The 20613-nt window shown below is 36.5% G+C and overlaps 1 protein-coding gene across 4 annotated transcripts in view; it reads right to left on the reverse strand.

Annotated features, from left to right (window-relative positions):
* Positions 1-20613, reverse strand: part of LOC127857568 (DENN domain-containing protein 3-like) — a 61703-nt gene that overhangs the window by 19544 nt on the left and 21546 nt on the right. For all 4 annotated transcript variants that reach the window (XM_052394021.1, XM_052394022.1, XM_052394023.1 and 1 more), the window contains 15 exons: positions 19361-19501; positions 19027-19196; positions 18378-18488; positions 17610-17700; positions 16653-16771; positions 14712-14862; positions 12950-13086; positions 12069-12244; positions 10618-10719; positions 8420-8487; positions 7532-7638; positions 6426-6562; positions 3334-3505; positions 2042-2238; positions 422-534 (listed from right to left, as the gene is read on the reverse strand). In XM_052394021.1, the coding sequence (XP_052249981.1) occupies positions 422-534; positions 2042-2238; positions 3334-3505; positions 6426-6562; positions 7532-7638; positions 8420-8487; positions 10618-10719; positions 12069-12244; positions 12950-13086; positions 14712-14862; positions 16653-16771; positions 17610-17700; positions 18378-18488; positions 19027-19196; positions 19361-19501 (1992 nt within the window). The remainder of the gene's footprint in view (positions 1-421; positions 535-2041; positions 2239-3333; positions 3506-6425; positions 6563-7531; positions 7639-8419; positions 8488-10617; positions 10720-12068; positions 12245-12949; positions 13087-14711; positions 14863-16652; positions 16772-17609; positions 17701-18377; positions 18489-19026; positions 19197-19360; positions 19502-20613) is intronic.

Raw genomic sequence — 20613 nt, forward strand, 5'->3', positions numbered from 1 at the left:
AACGTTTCCCAAAAAGTACACAATAGAGTGGACTTTACTGGTTTATCTGGAACTACACTTAACCCTTAAAGCGCTGGAGCTGAATTTTTAAAGGCCTTTGCAAACAGTTTGGATCCAGATGAGACGCCACAGAACGTGGCGTCTCATCTGGATCCAAACTGTTTGCTATTCTGATAGTATTCTTTGAAAAAAAATCGAAGAAAATGCTAATTTTAGAAATTCAGCAGACGACATTTAAGCAGACGACAAATTTCCCAGCATGCAAAGGGTTAACTTACAAGTATTAAGCCCTCTTTTCCCAGATCGAGATAACTGTATAACGAGGTTCATTTAAGGTATAATTATTACCATGCCCTTTAGTTCATACTAAAAAACTTTACATCCCAAACAAATACAGTGTCCGCCATTCGAAGACACATACACAATGTGGCTTTGTTTGGTCGAGTTCTTTCTCCAGGTTCCAGAAGATGGCGTCATAAATCTTAATCTTGCCGTCGCTCAGGCCACACCACAGCCGGGGCGAGGTCTGCTCATCTGAAAGAACACGTATGTATATATGTATTTCTTTTGACCTTGCAGTCAAGGATAACCCATGAAAGTGCAAGCACTTATTTCCAATGGGGTCCTTTGGTTTTTTGCTGAAGAGACAGCAAGCAGAAGGGACAGTATTGGGATATAAGGAATCCGGGTGCTATACCCTAGCTCTTTGCGAATAGATCCTTGGTTCTTTTACGTGCTCAGTGTATAGCACCGATAAACGCGAGAATTACCTGGGTTTCATACCAGTACATCTCTAGTTGGGTGGGAAACACTTGAAGCATTTCTGAATTTTTCAGTGCCCGGCCGCGTATTAAACCGGGAACCTCTGGAATGGTAGACCAGAGTGTTACCACTCGACCACTCCACCACCCTAACCACCACCACACTATACATGCTTCTTAACCCATTTATGCCTAGTGGACTATTCCATCCTTCTAAATTGGATCAAATTATTTCCAAAATTAGGGATGTCTAGTATAATTATTTCTATATTTAGAATATTTCTTACAGAAATTCCTTTAAGCAAACAGCGTAGTCTAGACCCTGATGAGACGCCGCATCATACCTAGCGTCTAGAAAAAAGGCCTTGGAAAACAGAGTTGACCCATGGTCTGCGCTGTTTGCCTAAAGGAATTTCTGCCAGAAATATTCAAAATAAAGAAATTAATATACTAGACATCCCTAATTTTTGAAATAAATTGATCCAATTAAGAAGGATGTGAGAGTCCCCTAGGCATAAATGGGTTAATGCAGCTCGTATAGTAAGCTAAGATTGGATCAGACCACACAAACAAGTGAGCCACATTATGTGGACAACAGGCGTGTTGAATGAGCATACAGTGTTTTACTGCATTACACTTTCCGTCTGAACTGGACCTTCGTTTAAAAGAGACCATAAACGCGGAAAGTGTCGTCGCTTATTAGCCTGTGCGGACTACATTTAGCCCAATATCCCCTTCCAGGTACTATTCTAGCTGTGTCTCAAAAAAGTAACTATAAGTTGTAATTTATCATAAAAATGGATGATATATGAGGATGAATTATGCAGAATAACACGCCAAATTGTGACTAGAGTTTACATTTACACTGTATGTGTGACCTTGACATTTAACCCATGTATGCCTAGCGTCTAGAAAAAAGGCCTTGGCAAACAACGTAGACCCAGATGATACGCCGCATGATGCGGCGTCTCATTAGGGTCTGCGCTGTTTGCTTAAAGGAATTTCTGTAAGAAATATTCTAAATATAGAAATAAATATACTAGAAATCCCTAATTTTGGAAATAAATTGATCCAATTTAGAAGGATGGGAGAATCAACTAGGCATTAATGGGTTAAATAAAGGACACTTTCCTACCACGCGCCAAGCCAAATTTACATGGTAAACATTTATGGTAAGTTGTTTGTGTCAGTTGTATCAAGGTTACCGCAAGAAGACTCACACCAACCGTCCTGAGTGTGCATTCATACAAAGATCAACATATCATCATTCGTGTTCATACCTCCGCATGTATACAGCAGCGCCTGAACAGTTTGTCGCTTTTTCTCTAGGATGTTGGGGTCCAGTTTTGTCTGAAGTGCGTCCCTTGTGTCGCCGGGCAGGATGTGCCTCCCCTGGTCCACCATGTGGCTAAACACGCTCAGCTTCTCGGCAACCTTCTCAATCTTCGTGTTAAGCAACGCCAAAGTCTCTTGGCCACTGGGTGTGGTCAACATATATAACGTTTAAGCTTTTGACAAGCAATTCGTTGAAACTCGTCCAGGAATAATGATAAAGGATTTATCTCTGTCCATTCACATAAAACACATCACCGTTTTATCAAGTCATCCAAAAAATATATGTACTACATCATAGCTGTTATTCATAAAGATATAACGATTTTGAATGATAGCTGCAATTTCCAGCTAATTATTGTTTAAGGAACAATTTTTTATTTTATTTTTGAGGTGGTCTTGTGTTGTGGTGGGAAGCCGGAGTACCCGGAGGAAACCCAACCTGTCCGGTATGGTGACCACCAACCAAACTCACATGCGCAGGGATCGGGAATCGAACCCGGATCGCCTAGGTGAGAAGCGAGTGTGCTAACCACTGCGCTAGCTGGACAGCCCATTTCCTTACCTGGCTATGGCGGCGCCTATAAAAACAGTGTTCTGATTTCCTTAACTGGCTATAACAGCGTCTATAAGAAGAGTGTTCTGATTTCCTTACCTGGCTATAACAGCGTCAATAAGAAGAGTTTTCTGATTTCCTTACCTGGCTATGGCGGCATCTATAAATACAGTGTTCTGATTTCCTTACCTGGCTAAGACGGCGTCTATAAATACAGTGTTCTGATTTCCCATTAACCTCTCTATAACAGCGTCTATAGGAAGAGTGTTCTGATTTCCTTACCTGGTTATAACAGCATCTATAAATATAGTGTTCTGATTTCTTTGACTGGGTATGACGGCGTCGATAAATACAGTGTTATGATGTCCTTACCTGACTATGACGGCGTATATAAATATAGTGTTATGATTTCCTTACCTGGCCATAACAGCGTCTATAAATAGTGTTCTGATTTCCTTACCTGGCTATGACGGCGTCTTTAAATAGAGTGTTATGATTTCCTTACCTGGCTATAACGGCCTCTATAAGAAGAGTATTCTGATTTCCTTACCTGGTTATAACAGCGTCTATAAATATATTGTTCTGATTTCCTTATCTGGCCATAACATCGTCTCTAAGAAGAGTGTCATGATTTCCTTACCTGGCTATGACGGTGTCTATAAGTAAAGCATTCTGATTTCTTACCTGGCTATGACGGCGTCTATAAGTAGAGCGTTCTGTATTGCAAGCTGCACCATCATTACATCTTTCATGGCTGCGGCCATGACGCGTCCAGAGAACATCTCCTGGATCACCATGCACCACCAGTTGCGGTCGTCCTTCAGGTATACCGTGAACACAGAATCCTTGTCCTTGTCTGTGAACATAGAGGCTAGACCGTGAACACAGAACCCTTCTCCTTGTCTGTGAACATAAGAGGTTAGACCATGAACACAGAATCCTTGTACTTGTCTGTGAACATAGAGGCTAGACCGTGAACAAAGAATCCTTGTACTTGTCTGTGAACATAGAGACTAGACTGTGAACAAAGAATCCTTGTACTTGTCTGTGAACATAGAGGCTAGACCGTGAACAAAGAATCCTTGTCCTCGTCTGTGAACATAGAGACTAGACCGTGAACACAGAATAATTGTCGTTGTCTGTTAACATAGAGGCTAGACCGTTAACACAGAATCCTTGTCCTTGTCTGTGAACATAGAGACTAGACTGTGAACAAAGAATCATTGTCGTTGTCTGTTAACATACAGGCTAGACCGCAGGGTTCGACACTAAGGCACGTCCGACAGACATTGTCTAGTAAGATCGGTGGTCGGGCTAGTAAAACTGGGGACTAGCTTGTCCGACTGGTCGTACATAAAAAATCTATACTGATTCATATAACTACAACTTACCGAAAACCTTTTTCTCTTAATGTGTAAAATAACTCGTATCCGTTATTTACATCAGAACAAAACTAGCGTATATAAAAAAACGCGGAGCATTCACATGATTCATCGCTATTTTTAGGTGCAAAGGAGAGCTTCCCGCAGAAATTGCTTGTTTCCATTGGTCAAGTTGTCATGAATATTAATGATTTTCTGCAGTGTCCTATAACTTTACATCATGTTTATACGACTTCTATCGAAAATCGGTATCGTCAATGTAAACATTTTGGCGTAGCAGACGAGAGAATGTAATTTAAAGAATGGCTTTGTTCAAGATTGGATTTTCGTCCGACAAATAAGTTAATAAAGAAGAATCGACGGTAAAACTGACACAGATTATGATGGGAAAAGGGCCTTGGAGATGTGGTAGCATGGGGCACAGTGGTCTGACAAGGAGGCCAGAATTTGATGACGTTGAATAAATGTCACCTGCTGTACAGACATCATTTGTTTAACTGGTGATAAACAGTGAAATTATAACAATTTATGTTGTTAAATAGTTTTATTTTATTTTTAATCTCTGTGCATCAAAATAACTTTCTTGTGTTCACTAATTATTTTCTGATAAAACCTGATTAAACAGTTACACGACACAATTGTGTTTATTTGCTATGTCATTTATGGTCTAGTAGACATCAGATTCGGGCTAGTACATTTTAAGAGGAGCTGGTCCGATGGTCTTGCTGTAAAAAAAAGTTAATGTCGAACCCTGGACCGTGATCACTAAATCATTGTCGTTGTGAACATAGAGGCTAGATCGTGAAAACAGAATCCTTCTTCATGTGTGTGGACATATCTCTTTCAGTGCTGGAATCAAATTTTGAAGGCCTTTGCAAACACTTTGGATCCAGATGAGACGCCACAGAACGTGGCGTCTCATCAGGACAAGATCCAAACTATTTGCTATTCTGATAGTATTCTTTGAAAAAAAATCGAAGAAAATGCTAATTTTAGAAATTCAGCAGACAACATTTTAGCAGACGACAAATTTCCCAGCATGCAAAGGGATATTGAATATAGCGGTACACCGTGAACACAGAATCCTTCATTAGTCTGTGGATAGAGTATAGAGAAAGGCGAGAACTTTCAAAGAGAAGCTACACTGTAAACACAATATCCTTGTATTCGTCTGTTTCATCGGAAATACAGAATCATTGTCTTTGTCTGTGAACACATTGAAAAGAGAGGTTTCACCATGACCATAGAATCCTTGACCTTGTCTGTGAACATACTGTATAGGGAGACTCAACGATGCTGCTTAAGGGCAGTCAAGAAAGGAGCTCCCCAATCCGCTTGTTAAGCCTTGAGTGACTGAATACTGAACAGCAATTGCGAAGGCGGGTCCGAAGCTACGCTGGTGATCAGCGTAAAGCACATTTTAGCATTATGCCGCTCATTGAGCACCAACAGAAACAATTGAGTGAGTGCATGTGAAATTGTGTTTGTGTTTAGTATGCTCCGCAGCTGTCACAGATTATCCAATACAACGTTTATATTGATCTTTAAACTGAATGCAAAACAAACCGCAAACTGCTCACCTGCTGACATTACGTCACTGCATTGAATCATTCATTAAGTTCAAAAACGCGAGTGCCTGACATTTGGACACGCAGTTGTATCAAAGTATGAAACATATTTGTGTTAAGGATAGATACTTATTATTATACACGGGTTCCACGCTTGGCTACGGGTGCATTTTTTTTAGAGGTCATAGTGACCTTGACGTTTGACCTTGTGACCCCAAAATGGGTGTGGCTTGTAGAACTCATCAAGGTGCATCTACATATGAAGTTTCAAAGTTGTAGATGGAAGCGCTTTGATTTTAGAGCCAATGTTAAGGTTTAAGCACGACGCGGACGGCGGATGGCAGACGACACAACGAGCTGGCTATGACAATACCTCGTTGTTTTTTTCCTAAAACGGCGAGCTAAAAATGTAAATAAAGTTGTTGGAATATTTGGCTCGAATGAAACTGGTGATAATTCAGTGTAGATTTCTAAAATAATTTAGACTGTACTGGAATAACTTGATGTTTTTAATAACGTGTTTTTTAAAATAATTTACCAATTGAGCGCAGTGCCAGATGCTTAAAAGAGTATTTAATCGTATAATTGTGATGCATTGTTCTTTTCCTTTAAGATAAAAACAGAAATCACATTTAAAGGGTACAGTCGTGCGTTTGTTTGTTTATGAAAAATATCTACCCAACTCAAATTGCCAGCTTAAATTAGCTATTAAAAAACGGAAAATGGGGATGGCGATTAAGAAATTATCCATACAATAACTTTGGTGAGTGGCTCATTTCCCAGAGCCCATATACATTTTTTTGTATTTATGTCTTAAGTTAAATACCGTTTTTCTTCTTGTGTATGCGCAGTGTGGGGACCCTGCTGAGGAAGCCTGCGTGCTCGGACCGCTCCAGACGCTCGATCTCCCGTAGCTTGGCGATCTCCTTGAAGTGGTTCGTCACGTCCGTTTGGAAAAACAACCTGGCATTGAGAAGGAAAGACAATATTGGCAATTGTTTATATAAGCGGTAAGATCTGGCCTAAAACATGTTTGTTTACGGAAGTTTTGCATAACAGAGTTCGATTCCTTGTGTAATTGTTATATATGTCCGGTGTATTCACCACACTTGCGATGAGTATTTCATAGCAAAGGCTGACTGAAATCAAGGAGTTACAGTACTGTTTCGTACAATTGATGGACGTCCGCAAAGATGTCCTATATATATTCGTTAGATAGACTGATTCAAATAGTATGTGGACTTAAAAAGCGCAGTGTTAATTAGCAGAATTAATTACAATAAACAGTTCTTCGAGTAGTGTGTGTCTATATTCCATCGAAGTACATATCAGCAAATATAATCATTAGTGTCCGTCCATATTATAATATTCATCATACATTAACAAATGTCCGCTATTGAAATCATTCTTTAAATATATATATATATATATATATATATATAATGAATCTATGACTAGGAGTTAACTTAGGAATTAGAAATAATGGTACGATATTCAATAAAATACATTATTTATAGTCTATATTAACCAAGATTAAAGCATCAGCCGATACTTAACATCTTTGTTGTTTCAAACATACGTATTTACATCTACAGGTATATATATTTAACCTATTAACATGTTAATTTCCAGACAACGTCCAATAATCTACTAGAAAGAAGAAAAAAAAACATTGATCTTTAACTATGTTTCAAATACTAAGTAACCATTATCTTTTAAGAAATATGTATGATTGAAGATAAATCTCTTTTAACATATGCTTTAAATTAGCGTTGCTCTGGGACAACCAGACTTAATGTTAGTGCGTAAAGTTTATCGTCCCAGATTTTTGTCAAAAGGAAGTCTCCTCTTAAAAAAAACTAAAATAAAAGACAGTCTTTTGTCAGTGAGACATATTTGACAGTGGTCAAAACAAGTTTTGATGGAACAGACCTTTTGTCAGTGAGGCACATTCGACCCAGGCCAAAATCAGTTTTAATAAGTTCCGAAACCTTCAGAATGACCTCGTCATCCGCCAGCCGACCTTCGTCGATTTTCACCTTCAAATATAGAATAGCAAATGGGAATGATTGTCAAAATAAGCAACAATCATGGATGTTATGACTAGATGTTTTCTTGAGTTGCATTATTCTTTTAAATTCATATTTATATGAGAATATGGTAATGCTCTATACATGACTTTCAAGCAAATTTGTTGAATTGATATCCCCCGCCAATATGCTTCTGGACACAAAAGTGTTATATTTGACACTCAAAAAAGCATTTTTTCAAGATACAAAGGGCCATAACTCCGTTATTAACAGATGGTGTACAATGCCATTTGGCGTGCATCATCCTCTTATCCATATATACTCATTCCAAGTTTCAATGAAATCCGCCAAAGCACTTCAAAGATATGGCTCCGGACAGACGGAAAGACGGACGGACGGAAAGACGGACAACGCCAAAACAATATCCCTCCGCCGATGGCGGGGGATAATAAACTGGACCGCTTGGTCAGCTAAATTATGGATTACTAAACACTTGGTCAGTTATGTTCTTGACAAATAATTCAGGAATTTGTGGATCACCAAACGCTTGGTAAGTTTAAGACAAATAACCATGGGATGCGTCGATCACCGGGGACAGGAAAAAGTACTTTATGAACTCTATGAATGTGGCATAATTCAATTTCCATTTCACAGCCTAATTGTTTAAACTAGAATAAATCCATAAACTTTAGTGGACTAACCAACCAACCAACCAACCAATATACTGCGCGAATTCTTTGCACTCCCTCACCGCAGTGTTACAATATTATACACATAAGAGAAAAATTACCTGTGAGCACTTGACCTGGTTTTCTACCCAGAAGTCAACAAGATATTTGAAGATGTCCTTTGGGACCACTGTAATGGTACGGTATTAAATATTGTACTTTGCTATACACTTCACAAATATTCACAAAATAACCACATGTATTATCACCAATAAAGTTCAAGCAAGCACATTACCAATTATACAGATGCAATACAGTCTATGGTTCTTATATATTACTGTTGAATAACATTGATAAATAATATAACACTACAATACTTAATACAACAAAATATATATTGATTAAAAACAATATAAAAAACAAGAGCTTTGTCACAGACAGAAAGTAGTCCCAAACCAGATTAATGTTGTCACCAGGGGCGTAGCTAGCATTTTTCAAGCTGTAGGCCCGGATATATTACATAAAAACGGTGGGGGGGGTCCAGGGATCCTCCCCCTGAAAATTTTTAAATCCTATAACGCATGTGGTGAGATTTAAAGCATATCTAGACAAATAATAAGATAAGAAAATATAAGGCCTGTTTTTCTTTGATATTTTACTGTTTTATCTCAATGTCAGAGAACTAAATTTTATTATTACCTGATGTCTTATATAAATGATAATTACTTATTTTTTGCTATTTCCTCGTCGAAAAGAAATTTGCAATGTTTTAAACTGTTACCGATGAATATCGAACTGTTGACCGGTCAACAGTTTGAACTGTTGCCCGCTGAAATAATGACGTCATTTAGTCGAAAAAATTAAGTCATTTTACAGTAACAGTCAAAATTATTTATTTTATCGTTTACTGTTGTGTGTAAATAAAAAGTTAGTTTGCTGTTATGTCTATGTTGGAAATTTGATCAGGTAATAAAACACTTATTTCATGGATGCTTGGTGAACAGTCAAAACTGTTGTACCTCGGTATCAGGGCTGACATTTGGAACTGTTGCCCGAGGCCGATAGTACCAAAGTCATCCCTGATACCTTTGGAAACAGTTTTGACTGTTCACCGCGCATCCATGAAATAAGTGTATACTGTATTATCTTTGTACCAGAGAACTTAATTTTGAAACAATATGGAACAGAGAAACATTTAAAAGTGTAACACTCCACTTATAAACAAGTCAAACCATGGGAATTCTTTCCAATAACACTGTCTGCATGTCTATAACGGCACATATAACAGTTAAAAATCCAAAAATAATCTATTACAACTTACTGTAGTTTTAAAAGGGAGACAAGTAGATCTACATGTAGTTCTATGTAAACTTGTAACAGCAAGTCACGTGAAAAGAAGCAAGCTTGAATGCCCATAGAAAGAAGTAGAGTTGATAATTGGAAGATATGTCCTTTAAACACGACCAGAATCCATTGTCTGAGGATTATATCAATATGAAATGAAGATTTCTAACACCTCGACCCCCCCTCAGGGTTAACATTTTAATGTGTTTTTCAAAGCTGCAGCATTTTTATTTTTTTTCATGTTTAAAAAAATAATTGTAGGCCTGGGCCTGCTGTGCCTAATAGCAGCTACTCCCCTTGTCACAGTAAGAACAAGATCTCTGTAAGTTAAGCTAGCTCACAGGTATTGGGCAAGTGGCCAAGTCACTTTAACACTATCAATATTTCATAAACATCATTTTGACCAAAAAAAATTAAATAATATTAAATAAAAAATTCTGATATAATATGTATATATATATATATATATATATATATATATATATATATATATATATATAATATAATATTTAAAAACAAATTGTGGTCAAAATGCTGAAAAATGTTGTTTTATGACATATTGATAGTGTTAAAGTGACTTGGCCACGCGCCCAATACCTGCGAGCTAACATGGGTAAAGTACTTATAGGTTTGCAAGAATGCAGATTTTAGTATTGAATTATTTCTGTAACCATAGTCCAAATTGAACCTTTAGTCCTCTCCGCTTACACAGGTAGGGAAAAAGTCGTTTGTCACAAGCACAAACCAAGCATAAAGGAGGACGGCTAAATAACACTTATCACCCTTGCTCAAATTAAAAACAGGGCACAATTCGTGTTTGTAAAGTGTTGTCGCAAATAAAGCTGTGCAGCTAGCATAGATTAATCAGGCTAAACATATTAATCTGGTACGACACTTTATACATGTATATGCATAAAGCCAAATCTTACACAGTTATGCAGTCATGTCATATGTTTCTAATCCCAGTCATACTCACGATGGGTTTCAGGGTCCTTTAGATTTTGGAACAACACTTCGATGATCTGAAAATCGTGAGATATCTTCTTCTCTGTCAATATCCGTTCGAACTCCGTATCACCTAAAGTTAAGTAAATATCCACCAATTATCTTTTTGACGCAATTCATTATAGGAAATGTAGGTGCTAGATTCATTGCCCATATTGTTTGTTGTGTTCATTGGCATATATCACATTTCAAAATCAACTTATTGTTTGTTGTGTTAATTGGCAAATATCACAATTAAAAATAAACTTATTGTTTGTTGTGTTAATTGGCATATATCACAAGTCAAAATCAACTTATTGTTTGTTGTGTTGATTGGTATATATCACAATTCAAAATAAACTTATTGTTTGTTGTGTTAATTGGCATATATCCCAATTCAAAATCAGCTTATGTATACCCTTGAATGGTAACGTCAATAAACTGTAAATTGGAAAAAAATGTTTTGCTAACATAATTCTTAATATCGATGATAAACCTACATGAGCTAGTAAACATAAAACATAAAAACATCATTAACTTTGATATAACAACTTCAAAACTCTTTATTTGTAGACTTATCATATCTTTAACTAAATATCAAACACGCGATATGGAATTCTTGACTGGATTCAGGATAAAAAGATAATTTTTGCCATTGGGCCCTATAAAATCAGGCATAAACAATCCCATTAATGTTGGTATAGAGTCCATTAGAGTACAAAAAAGATTAGTTCCTAAAAATGCGTAATCTTTATACAGATTCACACATAAGTGCCCATAATAATGCCTCGCTTTTGGAAAATGGGGCTTAATGCATGTCCGTAAAATATTGTTCCAGATAAGCATGTACTGTCTGCACAGGCATATTAGAGACTTTACTTTCTGCCTTGATTTGATTTTTGTTACGGACTGCACGGGCAAATCTGGGACGAAACTTAACACAAATGCATTAAAACACGTTTTTCCACAGATTAATGCAAACTTATATGGCATGTTTATTGGGTCTATACGTATGTGTTTCGCGAATTATAAAGTGTACATACACACATTTTCGCACCACCTTACACAGCCGACTGATGAGCGGGTAAACTAATGACTGAGCTTTCACCGTACATTTACAGATACATTCAACTTGGCCTTACTACGGTCCTTGTCAGGCATAGGTATTGGGCGTGTTTCCCGGCTTATGAGTGAATATACAAACATGATCGTACCGCCTTATATTCCCTCCTTATGAGCGAGTAGACTTATGACTGAGTTTTTACCATACATGTACAGATACATTCAACTTGGCCTTACTACACTCCTTGTATGGCATGGGTAAAGGGCGTGTTTCCCGGCTTATAAAATGAATATACACACATTTCGTACCAACTTATACTGACGACTTATGAGTGGGTAGACTTATGACTGAGTTTACAAATACAGTCAACTTGGCCTTACTAAGATCTTTGTCCGGCATGGGTATAGGGTCCATACGGATGATCCCGTGCTCTCGAGTGTGTCTCTCCTGTCTCTCGTAACTCTGTACGGCGTCCTCCAGCAGCTTGTGACCCGTCTTCTTCTTCATAGCAACCTTCTCTGTGTCCGTCATTTCCGAATATAAACTGAACAACACTCTGTAACCATGGATAAAAATAAGTGGTTTCCAATGTTCCCGGGGTGAGTATATTTAGGCCCAGGAAATTCATTTATATCTACTGTATAAAAGTTGGTTGGCTGACTGGGCATATAGCTTTATAGAAAAGTATTGAACCATTTTCCCAAGAGATTATCACGTTATGTTTGTAAAATATTTCAGATTCGGGACCATAAAGGGGCATTGTGTAATGATCCATGCCAGCAATGTTTTAAGGTTCTCTTGATTTTTTTTTAAAAGAAACTATACGATTATTTTCTTATTTGTTCTTGGGTCTTTATTCTTTTCTCAGGCAACCAAACTATTAAAGATAGTTGACATCTGGGTACCCTAGCGTAAAAGATTAGTTTCTATCCCTAAACATGCAATGAAAAACAAAAGTCAGATAAAGTAATAAAAAATTGTTTAAACACAAAACAGATTTATTATCATTCGAATTAAAGGAAGTGTGAAAATAAAAAAATAAGTAAAATACATAATGTTAACGTCCTGAAAACGTATGGTTATAAGAGGGTTACATCTTTAAATATGGATTTATGAATTTCAAATCGTTAGTGACTTGATCACATTAAGTTGCGCAGGAAATTTAAATCATGTATCCCAGACCATTTCACAACAGACTATATGATAGAATAATATTAAATTATTTCTTTAATTTACGATCCAATACACACGAAAGACATACTCTGTAGGAAGGATCCTGTAATTTATCTCAGCAACTTTAATCAGGTGTTCAATGGCTGCCATCTTGTCACCCTTGGCTACGCACAGCAAAGACAGGATGTAGAGAAGTGAGGACTTGTCGTCAGACTTGTTGGCTTCCTAAACGTGACAAAATTCACTCATAAAAGCAATATGAGCCTCCTTCTGGCAAAACTGGGCTTAATGCATGTGCATAAAGTGTCTTCCCAGTTTAGATTAGCCTGTGCAGTCCTGCATAGTCTAATAAGGAACGACACTTTCCGCCGTAGTTGGATATTTATTAAACGAAATATTCCATAAAACTGGAAAATGTGGTCCCTGAGTCTGTGCGTGCTGCCAATGTATTTAGACAATTTTTCACAGAACGTGACTAATATCGTCAAAAAATAAGCATACGGGCACAGTCTTCTTGTGATTGAAATTGCCATTCAAATAAACTCTTTACAATCCAGTTTCTTTCAAGAACTGACGGTTGTTTTTTATGTTTTATTCTAAATTTCGAATGATCAGTATGAAACATCTAACCATGTTTAGTGTTTGTATTTGTATAATGAATCTGAACACATATGTAACATCTTATTTCGACATCGGTAGTGACTAGAGATATGGTGAAGTTGCACGGAAACATTAACCAGGAGTTCAAAAAGGGTGTTTCTCAGCTTCATTGCATTAATTTCAATCCAGAGCTATGGAACATGGTAAGCGACCTCATATAATGACCAAAAAACTAATTTGTGTAGTTTGAACTGAATTCCTGAAGTAAAAACAGTATTATATAGACAATAACAGGTTACTGCCTGACAGTTTTGTAATATATCAGATGAGAATTAGAATAAACTAAATGGCGAGGAATTACAAAACGATCAGGCATTCACCTGTTTTTCTGTTTATCATCCTCAATGGTTCCCTTTTTTAGAAAAAAAAATATTGGAAAAATCGCTACAAAGCTTCATTTATTAGTGGGAAAAATATTATTTTGGATGTTTGACCTGTTGATAATGATGCCATGACTATTTGGCATTAAAATTTGTAAAATATTTTCGCTGTTTTTGTTGCTTTTTGTGTTTCTTGAAGGCTTATTCTAAGCGTCGCCTTATCAATTAAAAATGATCAGGCAGTAACCTTGTCATTCTCTATATCTGAACGAAAGTTGTTCAGTAAAAAAGAGGCATAATTATGTAAGATTAAAGGTAAATGTTATGGAACATAGGCATGACCAAAATAAATGACCCTACATACATGTGTAAAGGTTCATTAGAATACCTGTAGTAAAAACAATTGGTGAGAAGAATAGATTAGATAAATAGTCAATAAATAAATCAGATAAATAGTTGAGAAACAAGCTCATTCTTTGAATTGAAAGCCCCCGCTAACAATAAAATGTGTGACAGACGGACGAACGGAAGGATGGACAGACAACTCCAATCATATATCTGTCCACCTTTAGCAAGGGATACAAAATGATATTGTGAATCACATTTGCGTTTAATGAATCACAATATACATTTATAAACGTGCTTTGAACTGTCACAGAAAGTCGATTTTTATATGAAACTTTTAATATCTTAAAAACTGATTATTTGAATCATGTGGACTTTTTCAGTTATATATGAGCCTTGCCTTGGGAAAGCCAAACGTAATGTATGTTCAAAAACTGTATTCCCAGATTAGTGTGTGCTGTCCAAGCAGGCTTATCAGGGACCAATCTGTCCGCATGAAATTTTATGTTTAAAGGCAGTCCATACTGTCAGTTCTCGTCGCAGTTTCTCTTCAGTCTTCTTGATGTACTCGGTGATTTCAGCGAGGTCTGGCATGTCAAACGTGCCGATAACACGTTTCTCTACGGGCACTTCTTGGATACTGGAGATGGATTGGGCGCTGCTGTGCCTCCTGCCCCTACCAAAAGCAATGAGTTATACCTTACAGTCTGCCTCACTCTGGTGCAACTGGGCGTAATGCATATACGTTAAATGTCATCCCAGACTAACCATTGCAGTCCACAAAGGCTAATCAAAACTATCCACCTGAAGTTTTGCTAAGAAGAATCTTCTTTCAAAATCTCTGAGACAAGTTGGAACTAAACTGTTATTTGCGTATTTTGTGATGTTGTATAACTGTGGTTAATAGCTAGTACTTTGTTTTACTCTATGCCAAAAATATGATATGGTCTGAGACACAATAAGAACTAAATAAAGTTTTACAATCAAAATATGTTTAATGCCTAGGATGTGGCCAATTTTGACCGCAGGTACACGATCTTATTAAACTAAGTGGAGAACCACCATACAATGTCGCACACCAAACATTAAACACCTAACACCGATCGCCGAGGCCTAGTGGATAAGGCATCCGCCTCAGGATCGGGAGGTCGAAGGTTCGAGCCCCATGGGGAGCGTTTGTTTATGGATGGATGTTTGTCATGGGACTTGTTCCGATATGGCCGGCTTGTGAGCCGCGAGCGTTAAACATGAATGGTTACCGACATTATCTGCCTGCCGCCTGGCAGTGTGATAGGAGTTGGGAGGTACATGGACCACATGGTATACACGCAAAGGTGTCTCATAAGCCAAATTGGCTGGCCCTTTCAATAGGGGTGACACTATAATAAAAAAGACCTTTACCCTTGCGTTTACGGAGAATATGATTTTATAAAACAACACTTAATTATGCTATATACAATCGTTAGAACAGATCTGACCACATTGGCATATGTTTAACAAATGTACATGAGGACCAGAAGACGATGTTACACAACAGATATTAAGCCTGTGATTTCCGAGAATATTAAATAAGTTTTCATTTGCATTTCCGAGAATATTAAATAAGTTTTCATTTGCACAACCTACTTCGAGCTGTTATGACATTTTAATGTAATGGACTGGACAGATATGAGTGGCTTTGAAAGAACGTACTCCTGTGACGTTTCGTTTAAATTTGTAAATGAGTTATTGACAAGAAGTTATTTGATAAAATAGTTAATGCTAGCATCTCACGGAAGGGCAACGGACATCAAGGTGTATTTAAAACTCAAAAATTAGCAAAAACCGTATGTTACATATAGATATACATGAATAAAGCACCTGAAGAAACTTAGGCAGGAGATGAAAAATTGTCTGCTAGACTTTTATTTAAGGAAAGTCACTAATGCCTATACAACAATAGACACTGCACAATTAACCTTAAATAATGATTTAAGCTGGTAGTGAATATATAGCGATAAAAGGGAAATAATTGTTTAAAATATATTATATTTAAATATAAAAAAGCATACTTTTGTTAATAAGGAAGTCTCTTCAAAGCACACATCCAGTTCTCATGGATTAGCCTATGCGGACTGCACAGGCTAATCTAAAACTTATCGTATATGCATTAAGCCCTGTTTTCCTAAAAAGAGGCTTATAGATTTTGATACTCTCATACATTGCGGTACCATCTGTACCCTACCTCATGACAAAATTAATTTATCAATTTAATACAAGTATAAACATTATTTTGTTTGTAAAGGTAACGCACCAGTAACAATGTACATAAAAACATTAATATATCATCATAATTAAAAACAACAACATTGAAAAAGTATAATATAAAAAATAACATAATTCTATACAGGAATAAACTTAAGCCTTGTAAGTTCAAAATTCAGTTTAGACAGCAATAACTGAGAATATGAAATCATATTAACTTACATTCCTGCCACGGGTCTGGAGGAAAAGCCTTTTGTTTTTAACAGAAACTCTGAGAAGTAATCGGTCTTCTCCGTCATTCTCTCTTCCAGAAATACCTTGAACATGTCCGTCTTGAATAACTGAATACAGACAGATGTGCGTGCAAGATAAAGTATTGAACAACGCCCTTAACAATTAGGAATGAAAAGTACAACCTAACAAATAACAATGAAACACTCAACTTATGTGTGAAAATATGACAATATTAGATGGTTTTCATAATGGACATGTCAGAATATATTTCCATCAAGCATTCTAGATTTAAAATGTGATTTTAAGAAACACAATGCCCCCTACATCATATATTTGACCTTTGACCTTGAAGGATGACCTTGACCTTTCATCACTCAAAATATGCAGCTCCATGAGATACACATGCATGCTAAATATCAAGTTGCTATCTTCAATATTGCAAAAGTTATGACCAAGGTTAAAGTTTTGGGACAGACAGACACATACAATGACAGACAGACAGACAGGCAAAAAACAATAAACGCCCGATCATTCGATCCGGGGCATAAAAATAAGTTACAATAAGATTTTTATTCAGAATTTTGAAACATATTTAAGTCAAATTATCAATTAAGATCTATGCAATAAAATTACAGAACAGTCACAAAGAAGTACCCTTCCTATCAAGATGTGCAAATTGTCAGCTTTATGTGTCTAGTAACAACATGGATGGAAACGGATATAAGAATGCACTAAAAAATCAATTTACCCTTGTAAATTGATGAATGTATTTTATGTGTAAACCGTGTAAAGCGCATGTGCTAAAGAAACGGATCTCGGCGTTTGCCATTTATTGCAATGTTTTAACAAAGTTCAAATGGGGTAAACAGGGTACATAATAACACTTTATTTCGAAATTCCATTTCCTTTGTTGTTGTCACTATTATGAATACAAGATGATCCTACCCTTTTGTAGAAAGGGTCGTCGTTCTTTTGTTTGAGAAATTCTTCTGAGTCAAACAGGTGATGTTTCAGGTTCAGTGACTGCACGACATCTCTAGAATAAAAGCAAAATATAGAAGCAGTGTTGGTTGCTGTCCGTGCATGTTCAACTCTGTCCTATAAATCACATGAACAACCATCAACATCGATATAAATAAACATAGAACACATCCAAAAATGTTATTGTATCCAATTTTAAACCTTTATCCACGTAAATAAAATATGTTGTTATTCAAATGACATTAACAGTTTATCTACTCCATAAATACGCGGTCCAAACCGTCCAGCACATGTAACATTTAAATTCTAAATACAGTTAAATCATTATTATTTGTGGGACATTAAGTTTCTACTAATTTGTGGGGTTTACCTCATTCAAATTCTTGAATTGGTTGAAGATTAAGAAACGAAAATGCTGACACTAAAAGTATATATAGTCGTATACTATAAGTGCCTTGTTCTATGAAAACTGGGCTTATTGCATGAAGTCAAGTGTCGTCCGCACAGGCTAAACAGGGACGACCTTTTTCCACTTTAGTGGAGTTAATTGTTTAAAGGAAGTATCTTCGTAGTTATAATCCAGTTTATCCAGAGAGTGTCGTCCATAAATAACGTATTCAGACTGCATAGGCTAATCTGGGACGACACTTTATGCATTAAGACCAGTTTTCCCAAAACGAGACTCCTATATTCTCATTTTACTGATAACGTTACTAATTCCACTCAGCCTACCTAAACAAGGTGACCATAAATTCTAGCCCAGCATGGGCAATCACCCTGTTTTGCTTCCAGATTCTGTGTTGTGTTGACTCCCGTAGTTCTTCCATGTTGTAGCAAAACGGTCTGTAAGATTCACAATCAGACAATCTTGTAATAGTTATATATTTCAACAAATCCATCAGAATTGTTCAATCAGACAGTAAAGATTATTCCATCTTATAGTAAGAGGCATGTAAAATACAAAAAACAATTTTAGCAAATGATAAGGGCTGAATCAAACATTAAATTAGCCATGAAGTTATTTATATTACTGTAAAATCGTTTAGAGTTGTTGACAGGAAAGTTTATGTTTCTTGTGTAAAATGAATTTTTTTTGTGCTCACGCAAATTTGTGGATTTTTTTTATTTTCGAGAAAAAAAAGTAAAGAATTTGTTTCTGTCATTTTCCTATGTGTTTGTGTTAAATTCGTGATCGGTAAACCTTCGAAATGAAAAAAATTGTCTTGCAAATAATAATGAATTAACATTAATGATTTTAACAGTGAAACATCAATTTAATAATATAAATATAATATTGATCAAAATGATCAAAAGCCAAACACAATATATTATATACACAATGTTTACACATTGAATCTGACACTTCAGACATCCAGGTTACCGTTTCGTATCTTGAAGCTCAAACTGTGCCTTGAGTTGTGACCATTTTCGCCGGAAGCCCTCAGTTATCTCTCTTGGCAGTGGGATAATTTCCGGGTCGCTTTCCGTATCCGAGTCTGCGTTGATTTCTATTGTTCCCTGATCAATGTCTACCAACACCAACCCTTCAACCTAACCATTCAGAACGAAGTGATCATTTATTTCATTTAAAACAACTAATTTAAATATATTCATATTGCACTCTGGACACGAAATGTCAAATTTGAGGCAATGTATAATATTCAAATTAAGATGTTAAAGAATATGGCCAACAGTTCAACAGCCCATTTGATTACCTGTCTGACTTGATGCTTGTGTTTGGAGTGGACACCGTACATGAATGTTCCTGGCGACTCTAGGTAACCCAGGGCAATGGAAGGCAGAATTGTGGAGTAGGTAAAGCGCCACTTCAGTGGAAGTATCAGCGTCAGCATTGTCTTATAACCAGACACAATAACATTCATACACTGTTAAATCATGACAACTCGTGGGACAAAAATGTCCGTTGATTTCCAGGGTTGACCAATCTACGAGTTTAAAATCCCAACAATTTATTATGCCCAACATTTAATTTTTTTAAGAATTTATTACCGTAGACATGGGAAAATAATATCCAACTTAATCCACTCACACATCCTCCATTTAATTCGCAATTCAGATAAATCCAGATACTAAGCAACGGCTTTAAAGTATCGATGTTGTTTCAATAACAAACTTCATGCCTGTCTCATACCCACAAAGCATCACATAAACTATGCTGGCAGTAGAGATCTGACATAACAATGTCATGCATATATAGCAACAAACCAATTACCAAAACAACTCATCACCAACAATAGGAAAACACACAAAAATGTTGGTTTAGGAATGTCAATGCTACCCTTCTCGAAAAATGTGTATTTAAAAAGCATTAAACATAGCTGTATTTGCATCGCATTTATTCTGCGTTTTATGATCATTAAATGCGCTTTTAATACAGTGGAAAATGCAGAAAATGAAGAAAAAATATCAAAGAACATCAAATGAGAATGTATTAAGTACAGTGAATATAACGCTTTGTTGTATACGCATTAAATATATTTCTTTCAAGATGGGTTAGCATGCATTCAGTTAACAGAAATCCCATAATTGGTCAACAAAAGTTATAATTATCCAAAACACATAACCCATGACCTAGTATCTAGTCACATTTTGAATAGAGGTAAAATGGCACTAGATAGAACAACCGCTGTAAACGTATAATTTACAACAGACTTGTGTCCCTAACTTATTGTTTTTTCACACACAAAAAATGTGATAAATCTAGGACTAAATTTTAACCCTTAAAGCGCTGGAGCTGAATTTTAAAGGCCTTTGCAAACAGTTTGGATCCAGATGAGACGCCACAGAACGTGGCGTCTCATCAGGATCCAAACTGTTTGCTATTCTGATAGTATTCTTTGAAAAAAATCGAAGAAAATGCTAATTTTAGAAATTCTGCAGACGACATTTTAGCAGACGACAAATTTCCCAGCATGCAAAGGGTTAAGCACATTTTCATAAAGACACT

This window comes from Dreissena polymorpha, chromosome 14 (assembly GCF_020536995.1).
Source record: "Dreissena polymorpha isolate Duluth1 chromosome 14, UMN_Dpol_1.0, whole genome shotgun sequence".
Taxonomy (NCBI): Eukaryota; Metazoa; Mollusca; class Bivalvia; order Myida; family Dreissenidae; genus Dreissena; species Dreissena polymorpha.